Consider the following 21,321-nt stretch of genomic DNA (forward strand, 5'->3'; position numbering starts at 1 on the left):
ATGCTGAGATCCATATTTAGTTTTATAAGCTTCTCCCTGGTTTTTTTTTTTTGTTTTTTTTTTTTTTTTTTTTTTTTTTTTTTTTTGGTTTTTTGTTTTGTTTTTTTGGCTCATGAATTTTTCTGTTTGTCATGGAAATGTAAGAGTGGAATATTAATACATTTCAGTTTAGTTCTGTAATGTCAGGAATTTTTCAAAAAAATTAAAAGATGGACTGGAGCTTTTTCTTTGTGAATAGAAACTGGATGCCACAGTGATTCATGTGGGTTTTATTCCTCTTGTCTTGCTGTTATTTTTGTACCTTTTATCCCTCAAAGGACCCTTCTTGGGTTTTGAATAGAAGCCTTTATTCCGGTTAAGATGTTTTCTTCTATTTTACCACTTCCATCTTTTTTTGTGGCCCTTGATCCTATTTTTCCCTGACTTCATGCTTGGTTGGCCCTTATAAAACTTGTGTCCAAAAGATTGAGGATTAGACTTTCCTAGGACTTACCTGTCCTACAAGCAGGCAAGCACATCCACTTGGGGGGGGGGGGGGGGGAGGAATGACACATGACATACATGGCATACACATTAAGCAGTTGGTCATATGTCTGACTGGGTTCCAGTTTCTTGGGAATGTTGGTCCCCTTGTTCAGGCTTGCATATTTTAAACTAAAAATTTCAGTGTATTGTTTTTAGTAACTTCATTTATAGTCCTCCATAACGAGTTAGAAGGATGTACCTGCTACCATTTATTCCTATAATTTTAGAAAGTTGGGGCTTGACATTATACTCAATTTAGTGAGAATAGATGCAAAAAAGTGGAGGGGCAGGAGAACTTGTCCAGACACCTTAGATGAAGTCCGGAGCCCAAGGCTTTATCTTAACCATGTATGGTACCCCATTCATTCATCAAGAAAACCCTCAACAGCTGGGCCTGCATGGAGTGGTTATATTTCAAGGTTTTTCACAGGGGTTACAGTAGGACAGTCCCCACCCCAATCAGGCACCAGGAAGAAAGTAGGGACTTAAACAGCACCCCAGTTCTTCAGCCTGAGCCATCACATGCTATCAGTCTCCTAACCTCCCCCTGGACCTAAGACAGGGCTTGGGCAGAGAAGATCAATGGAGGGACAAAAAAATGAGTTACATTGCCACCTGAGAATCCTCAGAGGGGAGGACCCAGCCTTAGTCTCCCTTCTCCCAAGTGCAAAATGTGTAAACAGAGTAAAACAGAACAGAAAAGTGCAGTCTTAAGTGGTTTTCTCTCCTGTCCCTCCCACCCTTCCCTCCCCCCACCCCCAATCTTTGGGGATAAAGAATATAAAGACAACCCTGGCTTTTCTATTGCCTTGTTGCTTGCTGAATATAAGGAATGGGGTGGGGCAGGAAGGGGCCAGTTTGCCCTTAGGCACAGCTCTACGGCTGTGCCTCATTCATTTCCACAGCTGCCACTGTCCCTAGAGTATCAGGTGAATTGGTCAGGGGATCAGTCTCCCTCGGCCTGACTTACGGCTGGGACAGCCCCATCTTTCTGTTGATTATGTGGCGCATATATATATATATATATATATATGTATATGTATATATATATAATTTATATAAATATTTCTCTATGTACAAGGAATATGAGTGGCTTTCATGGAGGGAGGGAAGCTGGGGGCCGCAAGGCATCAACGCTGCTGGAGTTGTCCAATTCAGTGCTGTCACAGTCTGAGTCCTCAGAATTGGGAGGGCCCTGTGAGAAAGAGTAGAAATGGAGTGAGATTCCTTAGGGTTCTTTACTGGGGTCATTTTAATAGCCAGTGGCTTACTGACTTGTTTTTTTGAGACAGCAGTCTTGCTCTTTTGCCCAGGCTGGAGTGCAATAGCGCAATCTCAGCTCACTGCAACCTCCGCCTCCCAGGTTCAAGCAATTCTGCCTCAGCCTCCTGAGTAGCTGGGACTACAGGCGCGCACCACCATGCCCGGCTAATTTTTGTACTATTAATAGAGATGGGGTTTTACCATATTGGTCAGGCTGTTCTTGAACTCCTGACCTTGTGATCCACCTGCCTCAGACTCCCAAAGTGCTGGGATTCCAGGTGTGAGCCACCGTGCCCGACCGGCTTACTGATTTATTTCTTCCAGATTTCAGTTGCTCAGGCCATTCTCCAGGGTGTCAGACTCCTTTCAGAATCCTTCCCTGGCTGCAACTTATAGCCATACAAGCTACTGGTCAGGCACCATAATAGATGCTCTGCAAGAGGCTTCTGAAATTCCACCACGTGGATATTTGCTCTTTATGGTACTTTCTGGCCTGTGCAGCTGTCTCCCCAAAAGCTGTCAAAAGATAAGGCATCTATCTGCTTACAGCTCTCCCTGTTCAATATCTGCTTGTTGCTGTTGTGCCACTCACCTGCTTTCCTCTGAGAAGTTCCTGGTGTGGAATGGGCAGGGAGCTGGGTTCTGGGCTGGGGATGACCTCTGAAGGAGGTGGGTCCAGTGGGATTTCTGAGCCCTGGGAACACATGTCATCAGACCGCTCATCTGGCCGCTCATCAGTGTTGGTGCTGCCGACTTCAGGTGTGCCACTGGGGGAAGGTTCACTAGCTGTGCCTTCCTCCCCATCTGATGGATTCTCTGAGCTGAAGGTAGATAGTGACTGGCGCATGTTCAGACTCTGAGGCCACCTACATGTCGAAGAGAGGGATTACAGCTTGGTTCTGCCCCTTACAGAAAACAAAAATGCCATTAACTCCTGTACTCCATCACTTACCTCTGGCTTGATGTCAGCTCTACTTCACTGTCCACCTCTCCTTCCTCCTCTTCTGATGAGATGCCACGTTTCTGCAGGAGAGATGGGGGGACTGTGGTCAGAAGTGGAAAGAGGTCACTAAGAATCCAGAAGAAGGGAACATAGTTTAAAAGGGTAAAGTAGGGAATGGCTTAAAATTGAGCATAATGTGGGGGATTACACTTGGACCCCAGGGAGAATAAGGAAAAAGGGAAAGAGCTCAGGAGCCTTCCCATACTTTACCTGACTTCGGGTGACGGCAGCCCTGTACAGCAGTGCAGCTGGGGTCAAGTGCTGGGACCCAGCCCGGCTTCCTCCCCGGCCCGAGGTCCCTTCCCTTCCAGTTCCCAGAAGCCCCACACCTTCACCAGGCCCTACTGGAGGAGGTGGCTCCCCTTTGGCTCCCCCAGGTGAATCTGGGCTGGTGGAGCCAGGGGCTGATCCCTCACTTGGTGGGGTGTCACCCCGGGCCGGAGGTGGTGAGCCAGGATCCCCAGCTCCGCTTGTGGCCCCCCGGCCCCGGGACCCTAGTGCTGCTGACAGCAGGTCTGGGGATGAAGAAGACATTTTGCGGAGCAGGAGGTCATGATGAAGCCCACGGAGGGCAGGAGGGCAGGCCTCCCAGGCTGAGGGTCCCCCTCCTAGGCTTCCTGGTCCTCCAGGTTCATTGGGTGGCACAGCTGTACGAAGCCCAGGCAGGTCCCCACAGCTCCCCTTGGCGCTGGCCTTGCGGTGACGGGTCTTGCCACGGCGACTCCGTCCTGGTGAGGGGGGACCCTTAGGACACCCAGGAAGCCCAACCCCACTTAGGGCTGCATCTAGTTTAGGTAGCAAAGACTCTGTCTTGAGGATATCTGGTCTGGAAGGAGAGAAAAAGTAAAAGGTTGAGACTGCCAAATCTATGTACTCAAAAGCACTTCCTATCTTTGGACACTAAAGTACGCATCTCCCTGCTAAACATCTGCTGCCACTTCAGTATCCCTCTTGCCATATTGGAACCACCATTCATGTCCCACCTTTTGCTATGGGGTGACAGCTTCTGTGGCACATTCCTCTTCTTGATAAGCTTCTCCATTGTGTTTCCATGCAGGAGGCCCCGGGAAGGGTGTGTCTTCAGCAGGCCTGGGCACCTCCGCTCTAAAGCTTGCTCTCGCCTAAAGATCCAGGCACCTTCTCAGCTGGGCAAATGACCAGGAAGGGGCACCCCGGTCTCAGTAGGATCTCTAAGGCAGGCACAGCGCCAGGGCTTGGTGCATAAGGACAGGTAGGGTTACCTGAGCAGCTCCCTCTCCTTGAGTTCCAGCTGCAACATGAGGGCATTAAGTTCCATATACAGATTGTTGGCTCTCTCCAGCTTCCTTTCATAGTGCTCCCTGATGTCCAGGGCATGTCTGCAACGGGCAGAAGGGTTCCCAAAGGTGAACTGGGTTCATCTAGGGCCATAATAGATCCGCAGTCTCAGAATTCCTGTCCACAGTCCTTTCATAGTCCTTCCACCCGCCCTGGGGCTGGGTAGGAGCTGACTGGGTGCATAGTCCTTGCTGTTGGTAAAATCACCTCCCCAAGCACAGGAACTCACCTGAGCTCCTCCCTCCTTCTCATCACCAGTTCCTCTTCTAGGCGGTGCAGACAGGTCCCTTCTGACTTTATCTTTTCAAAGTGCAGTTTTACTTCTTCCCGCCACTCTGCCTGTGGGTGGAGAGCAGACGAGGAGTGAGAGCCATCCCTTCACCCAGTGAAAGGCTCTGCAGGTTGCCCACACGTCACTGCCAATGTGTGTGCTGGAGCAAAAAGGAGTGGATTGACTCCGTTCTTTAAGAGCCAATCTCCTCAGTCCCACTTAACCCATTTCCCAGCCTCCCCCTCAAATGGCATCATCTCTGCAAAGAAGGGGAATTAGGTATTCATTTTCCTACCCACAGCACACCTGGGACTTAAAGTAAGTCTCCTGGGGTGTGGAGAGTACATCAGCTGAGGCAATGTCCAGATGCAGCAGAATCTGTCGGAATGATGGGCGATTTCGCGGTTTGCTATTCCTGAAAGGAATGGAGTTAGGAGGAGAGGGGAGAATTTGAGGGAGGACCAGATAGGAACTAGAGCATCCTTTCCCAAAGTGTGTCCTGGAGAATCCAATCCTAGAATGTACTCTGTGACAAAAGAACTTATGGTCAGCCGGGCACGGTGGCTCAAGCCTGTAATCCCAGCACTTTGGGAGGCCGAGACGGGCGGATCACGAGGTCAGGAGATCGAGACCATCCTGGCTGACACGGTGAAACCCCGTCTCTACTAAAAAATACAAAAAAAAATTAGCCGGGCGAGGTGGCGGGCGCCTGTAGTCCCAGCTACTTGGGAGGCTGAGGCAGGAGAATGGCGTAAACCCGGGAGGCAGAGCTTGCAGTGAGCTGAGATCCGGCCACTGCACTCCAGCCTGGGTGACAGAGCGAGACTCCGTCTCAAAAAAAAAAAAAAAAAAAAAAAAAAAAAAAAAAAAAAAAAAAAAAAGAACTTATGGTCAATGGTCTCTAGGGAATATTAAACACTATTCATTAGTGTGTCAAAATCCTGCAGTAAGGAAACCTATTGAACCCCATATTTTCCAACTTGTCTCCCCAAATAAAGGCCTTTTCTGAATAACTTCACTGAAGGAACCACACTTTGGGAGATGCTCAATGACAGATTAGCCATCTTCAAACTTCCCTGGGTCTAGGTTCCAAATGAGGGTCTGGGACCCTTTCCTTCTGTGTTCTAAGGTTGTTTACTTGAGGCTCAATGAACCATGCTTGGTGGTTATGCTGCTCCTTCCCTGTACTTGTATGCACTCACTGGCACTTCATGACAAACCAGGAATGCAGATATTGTTAACTGTATTTTGTAGATGAGGAAACAGTTTCAGAGTGATACCACTTGTCCCTGGTGACTCAGCTCAGAAGGTAGAATGAGCCTGATTCAGATGCAAGTCAGTCCTTTGTATTAAATGTCCCTGCTATTTATTGGTCAGTCCAGCCCCTCTCAGTTCTAGATTGTAGTTCCCTGGCTCCACATCCTGAGTCCTCAGTACTTGGGGAGCCACATCTGGGAGCCCTGACACCCTTCCCCTCTTAAGGACTCTGAACTTGGCCACCTAGGGTTCTAGGTACTGGCTGTCCATCAGTACTGCTGTTCTCAACTTCTCCAGGCCCAGTATCCCAGCTCAGCCCATCCTTACCAGCACTGGCGAAGTAGGATCTTGAAACCATCTGGGCAACTGGAGGGCACGGGCAGATGGAGACTGTTGCTTCCCACACCCCAGATGATGGCTGAGGAATCTACGTCTTTGTAGGGGATCTCACCAGTCAGCAGTTCCCACAGCACCACACCGAAGGACCTGGGGATGAGGGGACATCACTTGGGAGGGGGTTCCTCCAGAGGTCCTGGTTGCTACTGGCCCATCACTTGTGCTCAAGCCCTAGAAGTTGCCCACCATGCCCCCAGGGCTGGCCACCCACTCTTCTCAGTTTTCAGCCTAGTCCTCACCAGATGTCGACCTTCTCAGACACAGGCTCATTGCGGATCACCTCAGGGGCCATCCAGGCTACTGTCCCTGCAAAGGACATCTTGGTGCTCTTGTCACTCAGCTCCTTGGAAGTGCCAAAATCTGAGATCTTCACCACATCGTCGTAGGTGATTAGCATGCTGGTAAAGAGTGTAGTCAGCTGGGGTCCACACCCCTCCACACACCTCATCTAACTCTGCAGCAACTCTGCCTTTCAGGGTTTTTGTTTGTTTGTTTGTTTTTGAGACTGGAGTCTCACTCTGTCACTCAGGCTGGAGTGCAGTGGTTCAATCTCGGCTCACTGCAACCTCCGCCTCCTGGGTTCAAGTGATTCTCCTGCCTCAGCCTCCCAAGTAACTGGGACTACAGGCATGTGCCACCATGCCCCACTAATTTTTTTTTATTTTTAGTAGAGACAAGGTTTCACCATGTTGGCCAGGATGGTCTCGATTTCTTGACCTCATGATCCACCCGCCTCGGCCTCTCAAAGTGCTGGGATTACAGGTGTGAGCCACTGCATCCGGCCTGCCTTTCAGTTTTAAATCATTTGGGACACCCAAAGGTGAGGGGCTCACTACAGCCCTCCTGAGACGGGACTATCACTTGGAAGAAGTTTCTGAGATGGCCACATGGACGTAGGGCATGGTTTGGAAGTGCGGAGAAGGCCACACTGACTTGAGTGGGTCACCTGCATGCACATCTGTTGCTCCCTGCTTGCTTACTCACTTGGGTGACTTGAGATCCCTGTGGATAATCTTGTGTAGGTGCAGGTAGTTCATGCCACCGGCGATGCCCATGGACCAGTCAACCAGTAAGGAGGGGGTGACAGGGCGGCCGGCCCGCAGTACCTCATATAGCTGGCCCTGGGCGCAGAACTCCATGAGGATGCAGTAGCAGGGAGCCTGGGTACACACACCCCTGCGAGACAGACGATGGTATGAAGGCCTCAGCTGGCTGAGCCTTCACCTGATTAATAACTGGAACCCCCATTGCCACCCATTCCACCTAAGGGTCTCCTCTGGGAAGGATGGGGTAGGTCCCACTGCCCAGGAGGGTACCAGGCCTTAGCATAGTATCCCCAACACCCAGCCCCTGCCCTGGACCTCACTTGAAGGTGATGATGTTGGGGTGCTTCAGCTTTCGCAAGTGCTTGATGTCGGTTTCTTTGAGGTCTCGCACCTTCTTCACAGCCACCTCCTCCCCGTGGAAGCGCCCCAGGAAGACAGCACCCTGGGCCCCTGAGCCCACCCACTGCAGGTCCAGGATTTCCTCAAAGGGGACCTCCCAAAGGTCTGTGGGCAGGAGGCACAGTGCCACAAGCCTCAGAAAGAGCCACACTCAAGGCCAGGGACGGGATAGCATTGGGTTGGCTGAATTGACTTAAGGAGGGTGAGGCAGAAAATTAGCCAAAAACAGGCCGAGAAGAAGGTTCGAGGGAACAGGGAAGGAATGAATGGGTGACCTTAAAAGAAGTTGGGAAGTTAGAGGCTGATGGATGGCTAAGGGACTAGGGCCATGTCATGGGGAGGGAAGGGACCATTGCATGACTTTAGTGGAGCTGACCAACAGATCTCAGAATCAGGGAAACAGGGAGGAGGCTCCCACAAGGACGTGGCCTACCTTCCTGCTGCTGCTTGTGCTCAGTGGAGTAGGCTTTGCCAATCATGGTCCAGACAGGGCGCAGGCAGCCAAAGAGGCCCTCAAGGAAGCCACTGCCACTCTGGCACTGCAGTCGCACCTCATCAGCTCGAACTCTGGATGCCCGACTCTCAGGTGACCCAGCTGCGCCCCCTGGGCCCCCTGCATCCTGCTCATGTAGCTGCAGGACACTGTTGGCAAAAGGCTCAGGGGGCGGCTCTCCACCTGGGGAGGGGCTGGGCCCTCCCCCACCCTGCCCACCAAGGGGTACCACATCTCGAAGTACACACTGGGTAGGCGTCAGGTCCTTCTCGGGAGTGCAGTCAGAAGTGTCTGGGTCCAGCTTGCGCATGGATGCCTCACTTAGGGTAGACACGAAGCCCCCAAAGGAAGGAGAGGGTGTTCGGGTCTCATGGAGGCAAGCCATGGCCTCTGGCCCCTGGTGTGATGGTGAACACTGGGCCCTGTGGGAATGAAGGAAGGAGGGGCTGTTAAAGCCCCAGGCGTGCCCGCTCAGGATGCTTACCCCAGAGGCACAGATTGGGGTTCCAGGTTCACAGAAGCCCTGTTGGAGGTAACACTTGTGGCTCCGTTTCTCATGCCCCTCCAAGTTGCACCTTGACCCATCTTAGGAAATCTGATACACTTGGGCTTCCTCTCAGGCATGTTAGTAAGGCAAGTAATAGGTAGACAGGTATCGTACCTGGGTATCATTCTCAGGTAACAGCCCCACGTGGGTACACACTGGTAAAATATGTCTCAAATTCAAGTATAATGGTAACAGATGAGTTCCCTTCTCCCTGTAAGATGACTAATTCATTGCTGCGGCACATTTTTTTCACCTGAGACTCACAGGCACACAGGTATCAGGAGTGTCTCACATTTACACCTTTAACTCGGGGTCAACCTCAGGCACACAATAGTAACACCTAGACCTTCCTCACACTGAAGCACACACAGGATGCTGGTAAACCTTTCAGGCACCCTTGGACAGCATTCCTGAGCTGCCTACATAAGGTGACACCCCCAGGCCTCCTGCCCAGGTACTTACACATGGTACTACTGAGGCCCTCTCAGGAACACTCAACTCAGGTGACAGCCTCATTCTAAGACACACTCCTGGGCCTCTCCAAGGTAAGTGAAGGTTGTAACCACAGAGTTCTGTGTCCCCCCAACGTTGGCAGAAGCAGCCAATGGGGATGCAGACACCTGTCACAGAAGGCCACTGCTTCATCCCCCTTAGCCCTCCCTTCAGTCCAGCGGCTCTCCCAGGGGTCAAACAAGGTCTTGTCTCCTCTTTCCTCTTCATTGCCCTATCCCCTGCTCCTCAAACTTTGCAGGCAATGGGGATGTGTCCCAGTTCATAGCTGGGTGCTATTAAAAAAACAACCATTAGGCCGGGTGTGGTGGCTCATGCCTGTAATCTCAGCGCTTTGAGAGGCCGAGGTGGGAGGATCACCTGAGGTCAGGAGTTCGAGACTAGCCTGACCAACATGGAGAAACCCCGTCTCTACTAAAAATACAAAATTAGCAGGGCGTGGTGGCGCACGCCTGTAATCCCAGCTACTTGGGAGGCTGAGGCAGGAGAATTGCTTGAACCCGGGAGGCGGAGGTTGTGGTGAGCCGAGATCATGCCACTGCACTCCAGCCTGGGCAACAAGAGCAAAACTCTGTCTCAATAAATAAATGAATAAATAAATAAAACACAACCATTAAAAAACCTGAATCCGGCACAGCGTGTTGGCACATGCCTGTAATCACAACACTTTGGGAGGCTGAGGCAGGTGGATCACTTGAGCTCAGGAGTTTCAGACCAGCCTGGGCAACATGGCGAAACCCTGTCTCTACCAAAAATACAAAAAAAAAAAAAAAAAAGCCGGGCATGGTGATCCTGTGACTGTGGTCCCAGCTCCTCTGGAGGCTGTGGTGAGAGGATTGCCTGAGCCCAGGTGGTGGAGGTTGCAGTAAGCCACTGCACTCCAGCCTGGGCGACATAGCCAAACCCCGCCTCAAAACAAAAAACAAAAAAAACCCTGAATCCTGACTTGCTTCTGCCACATAATGGCTATATGACCTCAGGCGAGCTATGGTTGAGCCTCAGTTTTTCCAGCTATACAAAGGAATAAACTGGCTGTCACTAAGGCACAGCAAACCCTTAATGCTACATGAGATTTGCCCAGAACTTGGCACCAGGAGCCATCCTGGTCTCCCAACTCACTCCACACTTGTCAGTTACCAAATCCTGAGATTTGAAGATTCCCTAGAACAAGCATCCCTCTAATTGTTCCTCATAGCTAGCAGGGTCCTTCCATGAGCCCCTGGGTTAGTCTGGAAATTATTGCCATACATTCTGAATTACAGTGGAGAATTACAGGGGAAGGGGTGGCAGGAATCTCCACATGCAGAAGGGTTCAGTAGATGATTACACAGGCATACAAGAAGGCTTGGGAAACTTCAATAGTTCTTGTAATACTTAATTACCAGGCCTTTCCCTTGAAGACTTTTTCCTGGGGGGTGAGGGTGGTAGGCCTGGAATCAGCATATTTAACAAGCATTCTAGATTTGTTAAGCTCTAACCCAGTGCATGCTATTTCCTAGTCCTACTGTTACTGCCTTAGTTCAAGTCTCATTAGCTGTCCTCACCTGGCCCAGGACAGCTGGTCTCCAAGTGCTCTCTCTACCCCCAATTCTTCACTCAGCTCCTTCAGAAGGATCTTTCTAAAACAGATTGGGGGCCAGGTGTGGTGGCTCACACCTATAATCCCAACACTTTGGGAGGCCGAGGCAGGCGGACCACCTGAAGTCAGGAGTTTGGGACCAGATTGGCCAACATAGTGAAACCCCATCTCTATTAAAAATACAAAGAAATTAGCCAGGCGTGGTGGTGTGTACCTGCAGTCCCAGCTATTTGAGAGGCTGAGGCACGAGAATTGCTTGAATCTGGGAGGAGAAGGTTGCAGTGAGTCGAGATAAGGCCACTGTACTCCAGCCTGGGCAACAAAGCAAGACTCTGTCTCAACAACAACAACAAAAACAGATTGGGCCAGGCATGGTGGCTCACACCTTTAATCCCAGCACTTTGAGGGGCCAAGGCAAGTGGATCACTGAAGCCTGGAAGTTCAAGACCAGCCTGGGCAACACAGTGAAACCCAATCTCTACAAAAAATATAAAAATTAGCCAGCCAGGCACAATGGCTCATGCCTGTAATCCCAACACTCTGTGAGGCCGAGGCAGGCGGATCATGAAGTCAGGAGATCAAGACCATGCTGGCTAACACAGTGAAACCCTGTCTCTAGTACAGAATACAAAAAATTAGTCGGGCGTGGTGGTGGGCGCCTGTAGTCCCAGCTACTCAGGAGGCTAAGGCAGAAGAATGGCATGAACCTGGGAGGTGGAAGTTGCAGTGAGCCAAGACTGTGCCACTGCACTCCAACGTGGGTGACAGAGCAAGACTCCATCTCAAAAAAAAAGAAAAAAAATTAGTCGAGTGTGGTGATGTGCACCTTTAGTTCCACCTACTCGGGAGGCTGAGGTGGGAGGATATCTTGAGCCTGGGAGGGTGAAGCTGCAGTGAGCAGTGACTGCACCACTGCACCGCAGCCTGGGTGACAGAGGCGAGACCCTGTCACAAAAGAAAAAACAACCGCCCGCACCAACACCGGAACTTAGCCATGTCAGGTTTTTGAACCAGGACACCCAATGATAATGGCTAACTTAAGGAAGGCTTACGGCTGGGCGCAGTGGCTCACGCCTGTAATTTAGCACTTTGGGAGGCCGAGACGGGAGGATTGCTTAGGCTCAGGAGTTCGAGACCAGCCTGGGCAACACGGTGAAACCCCATCTCTACTAAAATACAAAAAATTAGCCGGGCGGGGCGGCGGTCGCCTGTAGTCCCAGCTACTCGGGAGGCTGAAGCAGGAGAATCACTTGAACCCGGGAGGCGGAAGTTGCAGTGAGCTGAGATCGCGTCACTGCACTGCAGCACCACTGCACTCCAGCCTGGGCGACACAGTGAGGCTCCATCTTAAAAAAAAAAAAAAAAAAAAAAAAAAAGGAAAGAAAGAAAAGAAAAAACAAAAAAGGCTTACTATTTTTTAGCTTCCGGTAAAGGTGCATTAGCACTTTGCATATTTAATCCTCAAAACTGTAAGCTGGGCATTATTAGCCCCGTTTTACAGACTAAGGCATAGAGGTATTAAATAACCTGCCCACAGTGCCATAGCTATTAAGAAGCTCAAGCTCGGCTGGGTGCGGTGGCTGACGCCTGTAATCCCAGCACTCTGGGAGGCCGAGGTGGGCGGATCGCTTGAGCTCGGGAGTTTGAGACCAGCCTGGGCAACATGGGGCTGGGCAACATGGGGAGAGCCTGTCTCTGCTAAAAATACAAAAAAATTAGCCGGCGTGGTGGCACATGCCTATGGTCCCAGCTACTTGGGAGGCTAAGGTGGGAGAATCGCTTGAGCCCAGGAAGTGGAGGTTGCAGTGTGCCACTGCACTCTAGCCTAGGTGACAGAGTAAGGCTCTGTTTCAAAAAAAAAAAAAAAAAAAGAAAGAAAGAAAAGAAATAAAGAAAAAGAAGCTCAAGCTTCATCCCCAGCCTGGAAGGCGCTTCTCATCTCTCTCCAGGTGTCACTTTATCCTGGACGTCCTTCTTTCCAGATCCGCTCCAGGTTAATGCGCCTTCTGGGCGGGCACAGCCCCGGTATGCTTCCTCTATCATGGTTCCCATTATACTGGAGGTACAATGTGGTCGGGCCTCTGGCTCCTTTGAGAGCCTGGACAGCCTTTAGAGAGACGACTTCGCATCACAAGGCTCGCATCACATGGCTTGCAACAGCACCTGGCGCGCAGAAGGTGCTTGGTAAGGTGGTACCACTGCTCTACCGCCCCCGGAGGATCGCCTTAAGCACCGCACACTCTATGCGCGCGCGCGCACACACACACACACACACAATTAGCTCCCTGAATCCTCAGAAGAGCCAGGTGAAGGAAGTACTACTGGTGCCATTATATTCTTGATAGAACTGAGGCCCAGAAAGCACAAATCACAGTAAAGTTCAGCTTCCAAATCCCCAACATATCCCACGCGGTATTTGTGGCTTCAAGAGATAAGGTGTAGATTGCAATGCAAATCACAGACAAACACAGACTAAGTAAAATGCCAACATATGGGAGAATTTCGTCTGGAGGACCCAAGGGATTTTGCCTGCCACCCTGCCCCCCCGCGCCCCCACGACCTCCCACTCCGCCGCAAGCAGGGGATTCGCTTCTGGACCACCCAGAAACAAGGCCCAGGACTCGGACGCTCTCGCCTGGCAGGCCAGGAGGGAGGGATGGCGGGATTGGAGCGCTCGGGGAGGAGCTGGGGCCGTCCCCTGGACAGCTTGGTCACCGGCAATGGAAGGCCGAAGCCCAAGTCTGGGCAGCTCAAAGTGGAGAGGAAGGGGTTACGGCCACAGCGCCCTCTCCCGCTTCCCGACTTCCTTCCCGGCCGTCACGTGGCGCGTGGTTGAGGCGGGGGCCGCTGCGGCGGAAGGGGGTGGTCCGGGTGGGGAAGGGGAGGGGACACGGCCGGCTGGGGGAAGCGCTGGGCGCTGCGGCGTAACCATGACGACTGGGCCCGAGGCGGCGCGTGAAGTCACCAGGACAAGATTAGCCCCGGATCACGTGAGCGCGACGTGGGGGCGGGGCTGTGCCTGGGCCCCGCCCCTGACCTGGGCCGGCCCAGGTGGCTGGTTGCCTGGATGACTGCGAGGATCGTAGGTGCGGACCCCCACCCAGCGGTCTGCCCCATCTGTGTTCCCTTCCTTCCCCTGCCCCCGCATGCAGAGAGCTCTTCGGCTGAGGCGTCGGGTATTGGCAGGAGGGGACTTGTGGGGTTGGCATTGGGGGTGCAGTACCACGGGGAAGGAAAGCAGGAAATGAGAGAAAGGGAGACGGCACAGAAAAGGCGAGGCACGGCTAGAGGAGGAGGAAGGAGCCAAGACATATACAGACACCGGAGCAGCGTGAAGCGGTGTCAAGCCCGAGAATGATGGCTTGAAAAGATGTTTGGAAAAGCAGAGGACCCTGAGAAAATGGAGATGAAAGGGGAGTGAGAAACACGGACAGCATCCATCTCCTTTTCTATCTAGAAGCCGAGCTTTGAGTAGGCACACCTGACTTTTTAAAGGAATTTTTCAGCCGTCATCTGGTTGTTTGACGACTAGGTGGTTTAGGCATAGAAAGGGTGACATGCTCAGAGACACTTGCAGCCAGCAGAGCCTCCCTCCAGTTTACCAGGCTTCCCCAGAGGCCCTTCTGGTATCCAGGGCCAGCAGCTGGGGAGAGGAGAGAAGCCATTTCACCTGTTTGTCTTTTAGGGTAGTGGGGATAGCTGAAGAAGTAGGAGATGGGACCAAGGGAAAGATATCAGGCTAATGAGAGCTCTTCCAGATTGACCTGGAGTGGAGGGAAAGCTGCTGCCCCTGGGAGCTATAGTAAACTGGAGATTCCTCTCTCCCAACACACACACACACACATTTCTGTTTCCTTTATTTCTGACCTGCCAGCTGTGTCCCACTGCCCCCTGGCAGGGCCTTGGCGCCAGAGCTTTGGAGGGGCGTCTAGGATGACTAGGAGCCCCTGGCCCAGACGTTCAGTCACCCTGGGGGATGGGAGCTGTCTCTCGGTTATCAATTATGCAGAGCATGGGGGAAGGGCAGCAATGTGACAGGAGGGTGGGTCTCTCTGTCACTCTGTCAACCATATCTACCATGTGTTGATGGTGGTTCTGCCTCACATTGGGTGAGGGGACAGAATGATCTCTAAGCCATACAACTGCCAGGGGAGGAGGCTCTTTGGACACCCAAGAGGCCCTAATTCAGTGCTTTGCTGGTGGCCCCAAAGTGACTCCATAAGGAGGCTACAGGGTAGAGTGGGGTAGAAAGTCACCCCCCATCTATCCCACCTTCCAGGTTCTCTGGCCTGAGATTTTGGAAGCCTGTGGCACGTAAACTCTGAATTCTCTCTAGCTCCTTCTTGTATAACAGCAGAATGTCAATGTCAAGCTGTTTGTTTGGTGGTCTTAGGGGCTCAGTTCAGAGGCCAGGTCATCTGCCTAAATCTTGGGCTGTCACACTAAGTGCTCTCCACTGTCTGAGACCTCATTTTTTACTCAGGAAAAGGATGATTCCCTTTCTCTCGTGAGTGGGGTTAGGGAGGGGAGTCTTCAAAGGGAAAGGAGACCCAAGACTTTGGAGTCCTAATTCCACTTCTGCAAGCTTTGAGGCCCTGAGAGGATAAAGGTCTCTGATGAATCGCGGCCATGCCTCCTGTCCGCTTGGCTGCAGCTTGTATTGTTTTTGAAACAGGGTTTCGCTTTGTTGCCCAGGCTGGAGTCCAGTGGCATGATCACAGTTCACTGCCTGCAGCCTCAACCTCCTGTGCTCAAGTGATCCTCCCCCTTCAGCCTCCTGAGTAGCTGGGACTACAGGCACTCACCACCACACCAGACTAAATTTAAAAAAAAAAAAAAAAAAAAAGAGGCTGGGTGGCTCAGGCCTGTAATCCTAGCACTTTGGGAGGCCAAGGCAGGCAGATCACAAGGTCAGGAGATGGAGACTATCCTGGCTAACATGGTGAAACCCCGTCTCTACTAAAAATACAAAAAATTAGCCAGGCGTGGTGGCGGGTGCCTGTAGTCCCAGCTACTCAGGAGGCTGAGGCAGAAGAATGGCGTGAACCCAGGAGGCGGAGCTTGCAGTGAGCTGACATCGCACCACCGCACTCTAGCCTGGGAGACAGCGAGACTCCGTCTCAAAAAAAAAAAAAAAAAAAAAAAAAAAAAAATTGTAGAGACCATGTCTCACTCTGTTGCTCAGGCTGGTTCCAAACTCGTGGGCTCAACTGATCCACCAGTCTCGGCCTCCCAAAATGTTGGCATTACAGGCATGAACCACTGTGTCCTGCCCTGCAGCTTGTTTTTATTTTCCTTTTTACAGGATTCGTGGTCCTGGCCCCAGGGTCCCAAGATGGAAAGTACTATCGCTTTTCTTAGTGCCCTCATGAGGAGGAAATGACTTCCCCTGAGAACTTGGGGGAAAACTGGAGATCACCCCTAAATTTGGGTCCTTGATTGGAAAATCAAGCCCTGAGACCCCTAGCTGCCACACTTCTTCCAATGGGGTGGACAGTGAAAGGGTTCAGGGAAGGGAGGGACAGTACTATTTAGGAAAAAAGAATCAGCTTCAGATTTGGAGAGATCAGAGCTAGAATCCCAGTTATGCCACCAATTAGTTTAAGGAATGTAATCTCTCCATGGTGCCCAACCCTCCCTGCTGGGGTGGTGAAGGTTAAGTGAGGTGATGGAGGGGGTGCAGGGAGCAGCATGCTTCCTCCTTGCTTTGTCTTCCTGGTTGGCCGGACACCAGGTCTTTTTTTGTGGATCCTGGAGCGGCTGAAGACTTGGTCTCTGACCTTCTGCTTTCCCAGGACAAACCGTGATTTCAGGTTCCAGGAGAACCAGGTCACAGTGCTAGTGATTGTGCTGGAGTCTCCAGTCATTCCTTTACCAGATCACCAGGCCTTCCTCTGTAAATCCTGCCATTCTGTCTCCTCTGGACTAAGGGGGAAGGCCTAATTTTCTGCACCCATCCTCACTCCCTGACCAGTTATCTCTGGAATCTGCTCTCTTAAGCAGCTATACTGCTAAGATCCTCCCTTTGATCATGTGGCCCTGGATCACCCCTCAGCCTTACCCATAGAGGCCTCGGGGAAGGGGAGGGCAGGAGCAGGGTAGGATGGGCCTCAGGAGTCCCTCCAACCTAGGACCTCAGATAGACCAGGAAGAAGTTCAGTGGATGTTAACAAATAGTTTCTCAGCTGGATGGACATTTTAAAAAATCTGGAAGAATAAATACCAAAGTATAACAACAGTTTCTAGGTAGTTGGAATTATGAGTGTTTTAATTTTCTCCTTTGGGTTTACGTCTATTCCTAGTATTTCAGTAACAACTTTGAATTGCTTTTAAAGTAAGATATAACATTTATTTTAAATTGTAAAAGAGAAAATAAGATTGATGGACTGCTCATGCATTCCTTCATTTAGCTTATTAGGACACTTGTGCAATAGGGAGAGGGTAGGTGGTAGAGGAGAGAACACAGGCCTCAAACTCAGAGTGGCTTCCTGAGGTCTTGTCTCTGCTCCTGGCCAGTTGGGTGACCTGGCTTGAGACTTCTCAACAAACCTCAGTTTCTTCATTGCTAAATGGGGACAGTGGTACCTATGTCCCACAGTGGCAGTGCAGTACATAATGTGGTGGGTAAGAACACAGGTTCTAGGTCACACAGACCTGGGTTCAAATCCTACCTCTTGCCACATACTAACTTTTTTACTTTCAACAAATTACTTAAGTTTCAGTTTTCTCCTCCATCAGAGATGATGATAACACTATCTCACTTGGTCTTGTTAAGGGCATGATTAAGACAATCAAAATAAAGTTCTTGGCCCAGGACCTGGCACACAGGAAGCTCTCTCTAAGCATTAGCCATATGGAAAGTGCCTAACACACAGTTGTAAGTTTTTTATGAATGTGATTCCCTTCCCTTCTTTCCCTTGTTCTTTCTCAAAGCAAGTACCAGTAGGGAGGGTATAGGTGGAAAGGGAGGTGGAGAAACAAGAGGGAAAAAAGACCAAAGAATGAAGAAACCAAAGGACAAGGGCTCTATCCTGAATGATCTTTAGCCTCCTCTGGAATCTGGTCACTGTCGCAGTCTCCTCACCTTCCCCACACACACATATGACCCCAGTGCTTCTGGGAGCCAATGAACCGGACAGACTAGTCTCTGTGGCCAGGCCCTCATGAAGCCCCTATGTCCCCTGCTGGCATCATCTCAACAGTATCCTCCTTCTTCCCAGCATCACCTCAGTCAACAGTGTGAGTGAGTGGATGAGTGGCGGGCATGAGGGGCAGACATTTCCACCTCACTGGAAGAAGCATGGCTCCAGTCCACCCTAGCAAGGACTTCTTACGGGGCTGATTCTCTCATTCCTTCTTTCTCTCCAGATCCAGGCAGGGGAGAGGGAGGACTGTGGATTACAACAGTCTGGGCCGTGAGTGGCAGAACCAAGGGTCCTCTTCCTAGAAAAGCCTGATCCTACCATATTGTCACCACCAGGGGAAGAGCAATTGGTTTTTTTTTTTTTTTTTTTTTTTTTTGAGACGGAGTCTCGCTCTGTCACCCAGGCTGGAGTGCAGTGGCCGGATCTCAGCTCACTGCAAGCTCCGCCTCCCGGGTTCATGCCATTCTCCTGCCTCAGCCTCCCGAGTAGCTGGGACTACAGGCGCCTGCCACCTCGCCCGGCTAAGTTTTTGTATTTTTAGTAGAGACGGGGTTTCACTGTGTTAGCCAGGATGGTCTCGATCTCCTGACCTCGTGATCCGCCCGTCTCGGCCTCCCAAAGTGCTGGGATTACAGGCTTGAGCCACCGCGCCCGGCGCAATTGGTTTTTAGAAGGGTTCTGCCCTCTTCAGCTATAAGGAAGCCTAGGAAATCCTGAGCCACATCTAACTTCTTGCCTCCTCTGTCTGTAACTGGGATGGGTATTTAGCTGGTGGTCTACATGTTGAGAGCTGGGGTTTTCCCAACATTACCCCAGTTGACAATGGGAGTGAGTGGATGAATGGTATGCTTGAGGGGACACACATGTTTTTTTCACCTGTGTGAGATAGGAGGGAGTGGGGCCCTAAAGCTCAGAGAAACTTCAGTGTCTGGACAGGAAGGCTCAGGGGGCACTTGAGTCCTTTCTTTCCTAAATCCTTTCTGTTAGCCTTGGCTTGGTATGACCCTCTGGCTGAAACTCAGAGCTCCTAGAGCGATGGAGTCCACCTTGAGAACTGCAAGGGAAATGTGTTTAGAGGGACGCACTGACTGTGGCTTGAGACGACTCTGGGTGGGGTAAGGAGACCTCATGTGCACTCCCTCCTGATTGGAGGCCACTCACCTACGCTCCTCTGAAAAAGGCAGCAGATGAGCATCTACAAGGTAGGACTCCTCCCTTAATTCTAAGGGACACCTCACTGTTTCCTCCCACTGTCTACAGAGCCTTGACTCTTCCCTCCTCTCAGTCAAGGCCTTGGTTACCAGCAAGTCTCAACTCTTGCTTATTTTTAAGCCAATGAGTTTGAGGAGTGTTTGTGGGAAAGGGAGGAGGTTTTTGGAGGGTTTGACTGGGGGAGACGGGTTAGGGGAGCCAGAGGAGATGGAGAGAAAGAGGAGGGAGAAACCCACACGTGAATGGGGGAGGGGAGGATGCAACAGCTGGATGGAGGTGAATGCCACAGCTGGAGGGGATTAGGAGGATCACAGCTGGAAGGGGAGGGGACCAACGCCTGGGCATCTAGGAACAGGTGCTCTCTGACTAATCTTCAGGTCCAGCCTGCTAAGTGTGTCTGTGTGTGTGTGGAGGGAGATGTGGGTACATCAGTCCTTGCCCTTCCTTTCCTTCCCTGGAGGGGGCCAAAACTCTCCCTCCTCCTTCCCTCTCTCCCTTCCTGAGGATGAGTGGGAGGAGATGTTCTCTTGCCCTCTGTCCTTTAAGTCTGTCCCCCAATCACCCTCCACCCCACCCCAATACGGTCCTTTCCAGCTCTGGAGGCCCTTCGTCTCCAAGCTGGGCCGCGGCATCTCTCCGCTCCATTCCCTTCCTTCCCAGCCCCACACGCGTCGGGTCCAGGTCCCCAGTTCCTCCATCCCCACAGCTTCAGCATCCCCACACCACCACCCGCACCAGGCCACATCTGCATCCCGACCCTCCCTCCACGCCCGGATCCCAGGACCCGGACCCATCCCTGCCCCCCACCCCCCCACAACTCGGCCAGGCTCTCACCTCGGGGGCTCCGCGGCCGCAGCACAAAAGGCGGCGCTGCTGCAGCTCCGCTCCGGATGCTGCTCCCGCCTCCTCCTCCTTCTCCTCCTCCTTCCCTCCTCCCCCCGCTGCCCTCCACCGGACCCGGGGCGCTGTCACAGGCGATGCTCGTGCGGTGTCCGGATGCACGGGTGTCAGCTTCAGCTTGCTGCCCCCACCCCCCGACCCCTAGCCCCGTCCCTGATCGGCTTGAACTCCCGCTCCTTCCAGGGCCCCCGCCCCTGGCCCCCCGGGACGGACACGCCCTGAGCGGGGGATGCTGCGATGGAGCCGCCGGCCTCTTAAAGGAGCCCGCTGCTGCCATCCGGCGCGCTCCACTCTCGTCCCTGGCCCGCCTGGGCCCCGCGCTTCCCTGCTGGCGGTGTCCTATGGAGGTCCCACCTCAGGCCTTAGGCTGATTCCACAGGAACCCCCTATGACTCGTCTTATAGACTCCTTTCTACATCGGAGAGAGCAGCCCCTCAGTTGGGATCCCTAGCGCTCTGGCATTGCTCCCCCTATCATACTGATCTTGCCAGCTCTCCTTCCCTTGATTGTCACCGCTCACTCTAATTTCACCCACTTGGAATTCACTCGACTCTAGGCCCCATCCTCCTCCAGTGTTCCTGGATGACCCCTCATTATCATTTAAAGATTCCTCTGGACCTCCAGCCCCGCCTCACAGTAAGACATCTCTTTCTTGACCCCTTCTCAGAACACTCATTAGAACCTTTATTTATTTATTTATTTATTAAAAATGTGATATCTCCCTTTCTCCAAGGTCACAAGATTTCCCTTAGCCCAGTGGTTGTGCGACTTTGGGGGAGGAGGCAATGGGGCTCTAGGACTAAAAAATTTGCGTCTGCTCAACACCCAGATCAGTTGATTAGTCTTAGGCGGCCAGAATTCACTCTTGCTTTCTTCAGCTGAGAGACCCAAGACTCATGGCAGAGGGAACGAGACCACCAGGTGCCTAGTCCTTCTAATCCTGTCGCCCCACACCACAGCCTGATTATCAGGCCCCAGAGATTTCCTTGCCAGTTAGAGAGGTTCACTAGAGCCGTTCTAAAAAGGTTTTACAAAAGAAGCAAAACCTGAAGGGAGGTGAAGGACAACCTAGGAAGAGGAAGCAAGTTCTGTGTCACGGAGGCCCAAGGGCCAGGGGCTTAGGCTGTGGGTTGAGGGGACTGTCTGAGACTGACTTGGATCTGCACCAGCTCCAGAGCCCTGCGTAGACAGACATCGGTCCCCTCCGGCGTCTAGGTAAAGCCCACCCTCTCAGACCTCAAAGAGCCCGGATCCGACAGCAACCTCTCCGGACCAATCACAACCTTCCTTCACCAAGGAGGCGGGGTCAGGGGGCTGACTTTTCCTTGTCCCCGCCCCTTTGGTCGAAGTAACCAATTCCAATGTGCCTAGAGGAAGTAAACGCAATGGGAGTAACCAATGACAACATGAAGCTTCTCGTGCGTGCTTGACCCTGCCCCTCCAGCTGCGGCAAAGATG

The 21,321-nt window shown here is 51.9% G+C and overlaps 1 protein-coding gene across 4 annotated transcripts; it reads right to left on the reverse strand.

Annotated features, from left to right (window-relative positions):
- Nucleotides 1-914: 914 nt before the first annotated feature.
- MAP3K12 (mitogen-activated protein kinase kinase kinase 12) lies at nt 915-20,078 on the reverse strand. 4 transcript variants are annotated; one of them, XM_050748858.1, is made up of 15 exons: nt 19,798-20,077; nt 8,219-8,392; nt 7,911-8,119; nt 7,399-7,582; nt 7,017-7,208; nt 6,272-6,430; nt 5,964-6,122; nt 4,686-4,794; nt 4,338-4,447; nt 4,033-4,149; nt 3,775-3,912; nt 3,002-3,617; nt 2,741-2,811; nt 2,381-2,654; nt 915-1,720 (listed from the first exon to the last, which is right to left on the reverse strand). In XM_050748858.1, the coding sequence occupies exons 2-15, from the start codon at nt 8,353-8,355 to the stop codon at nt 1,622-1,624; spliced, it is 2,574 nt and encodes an 857-aa protein (XP_050604815.1). In that variant the 5' UTR covers nt 8,356-8,392; nt 19,798-20,077; the 3' UTR covers nt 915-1,621. The 4 variants fall into 4 exon arrangements, with proteins under 4 accessions (XP_050604815.1, XP_050604813.1, XP_050604814.1 ...); XM_050748856.1 differs by lacking the exon at nt 19,798-20,077 and adding an exon at nt 10,572-11,778; XM_050748857.1 differs by having other exon boundaries at nt 7,911-8,392; nt 19,798-20,078.
- Between the last annotated feature and the right edge of the window lie 1,243 nt (nt 20,079-21,321).

The sequence above is a fragment of the Macaca thibetana genome, chromosome 11 (genome assembly GCF_024542745.1).
Source record: "Macaca thibetana thibetana isolate TM-01 chromosome 11, ASM2454274v1, whole genome shotgun sequence".
NCBI classification, from domain to species: domain Eukaryota; kingdom Metazoa; phylum Chordata; class Mammalia; order Primates; family Cercopithecidae; genus Macaca; species Macaca thibetana.

Excerpts from the sequence above, each read along its gene's own strand:
- MAP3K12 (XM_050748855.1), bottom strand. The coding sequence starts at position 10,774 with ATGGGGTTTCACTATGTTGGCCAATCTGGTCCCAAACTCCTGACTTCA. Across the intron at positions 3,913-4,032 it reads AAGGAGAGGGAGCTGCTCAG|GCGAGAGCAAGCTTTAGAGC; the intron begins GTAACCCTACCT and ends CTGGATCTTTAG. Across the intron at positions 2,812-3,001 it reads CTGCCGTCACCCGAAGTCAG|AAACGTGGCATCTCATCAGA; the intron begins GTAAAGTATGGG and ends TCTCTCCTGCAG.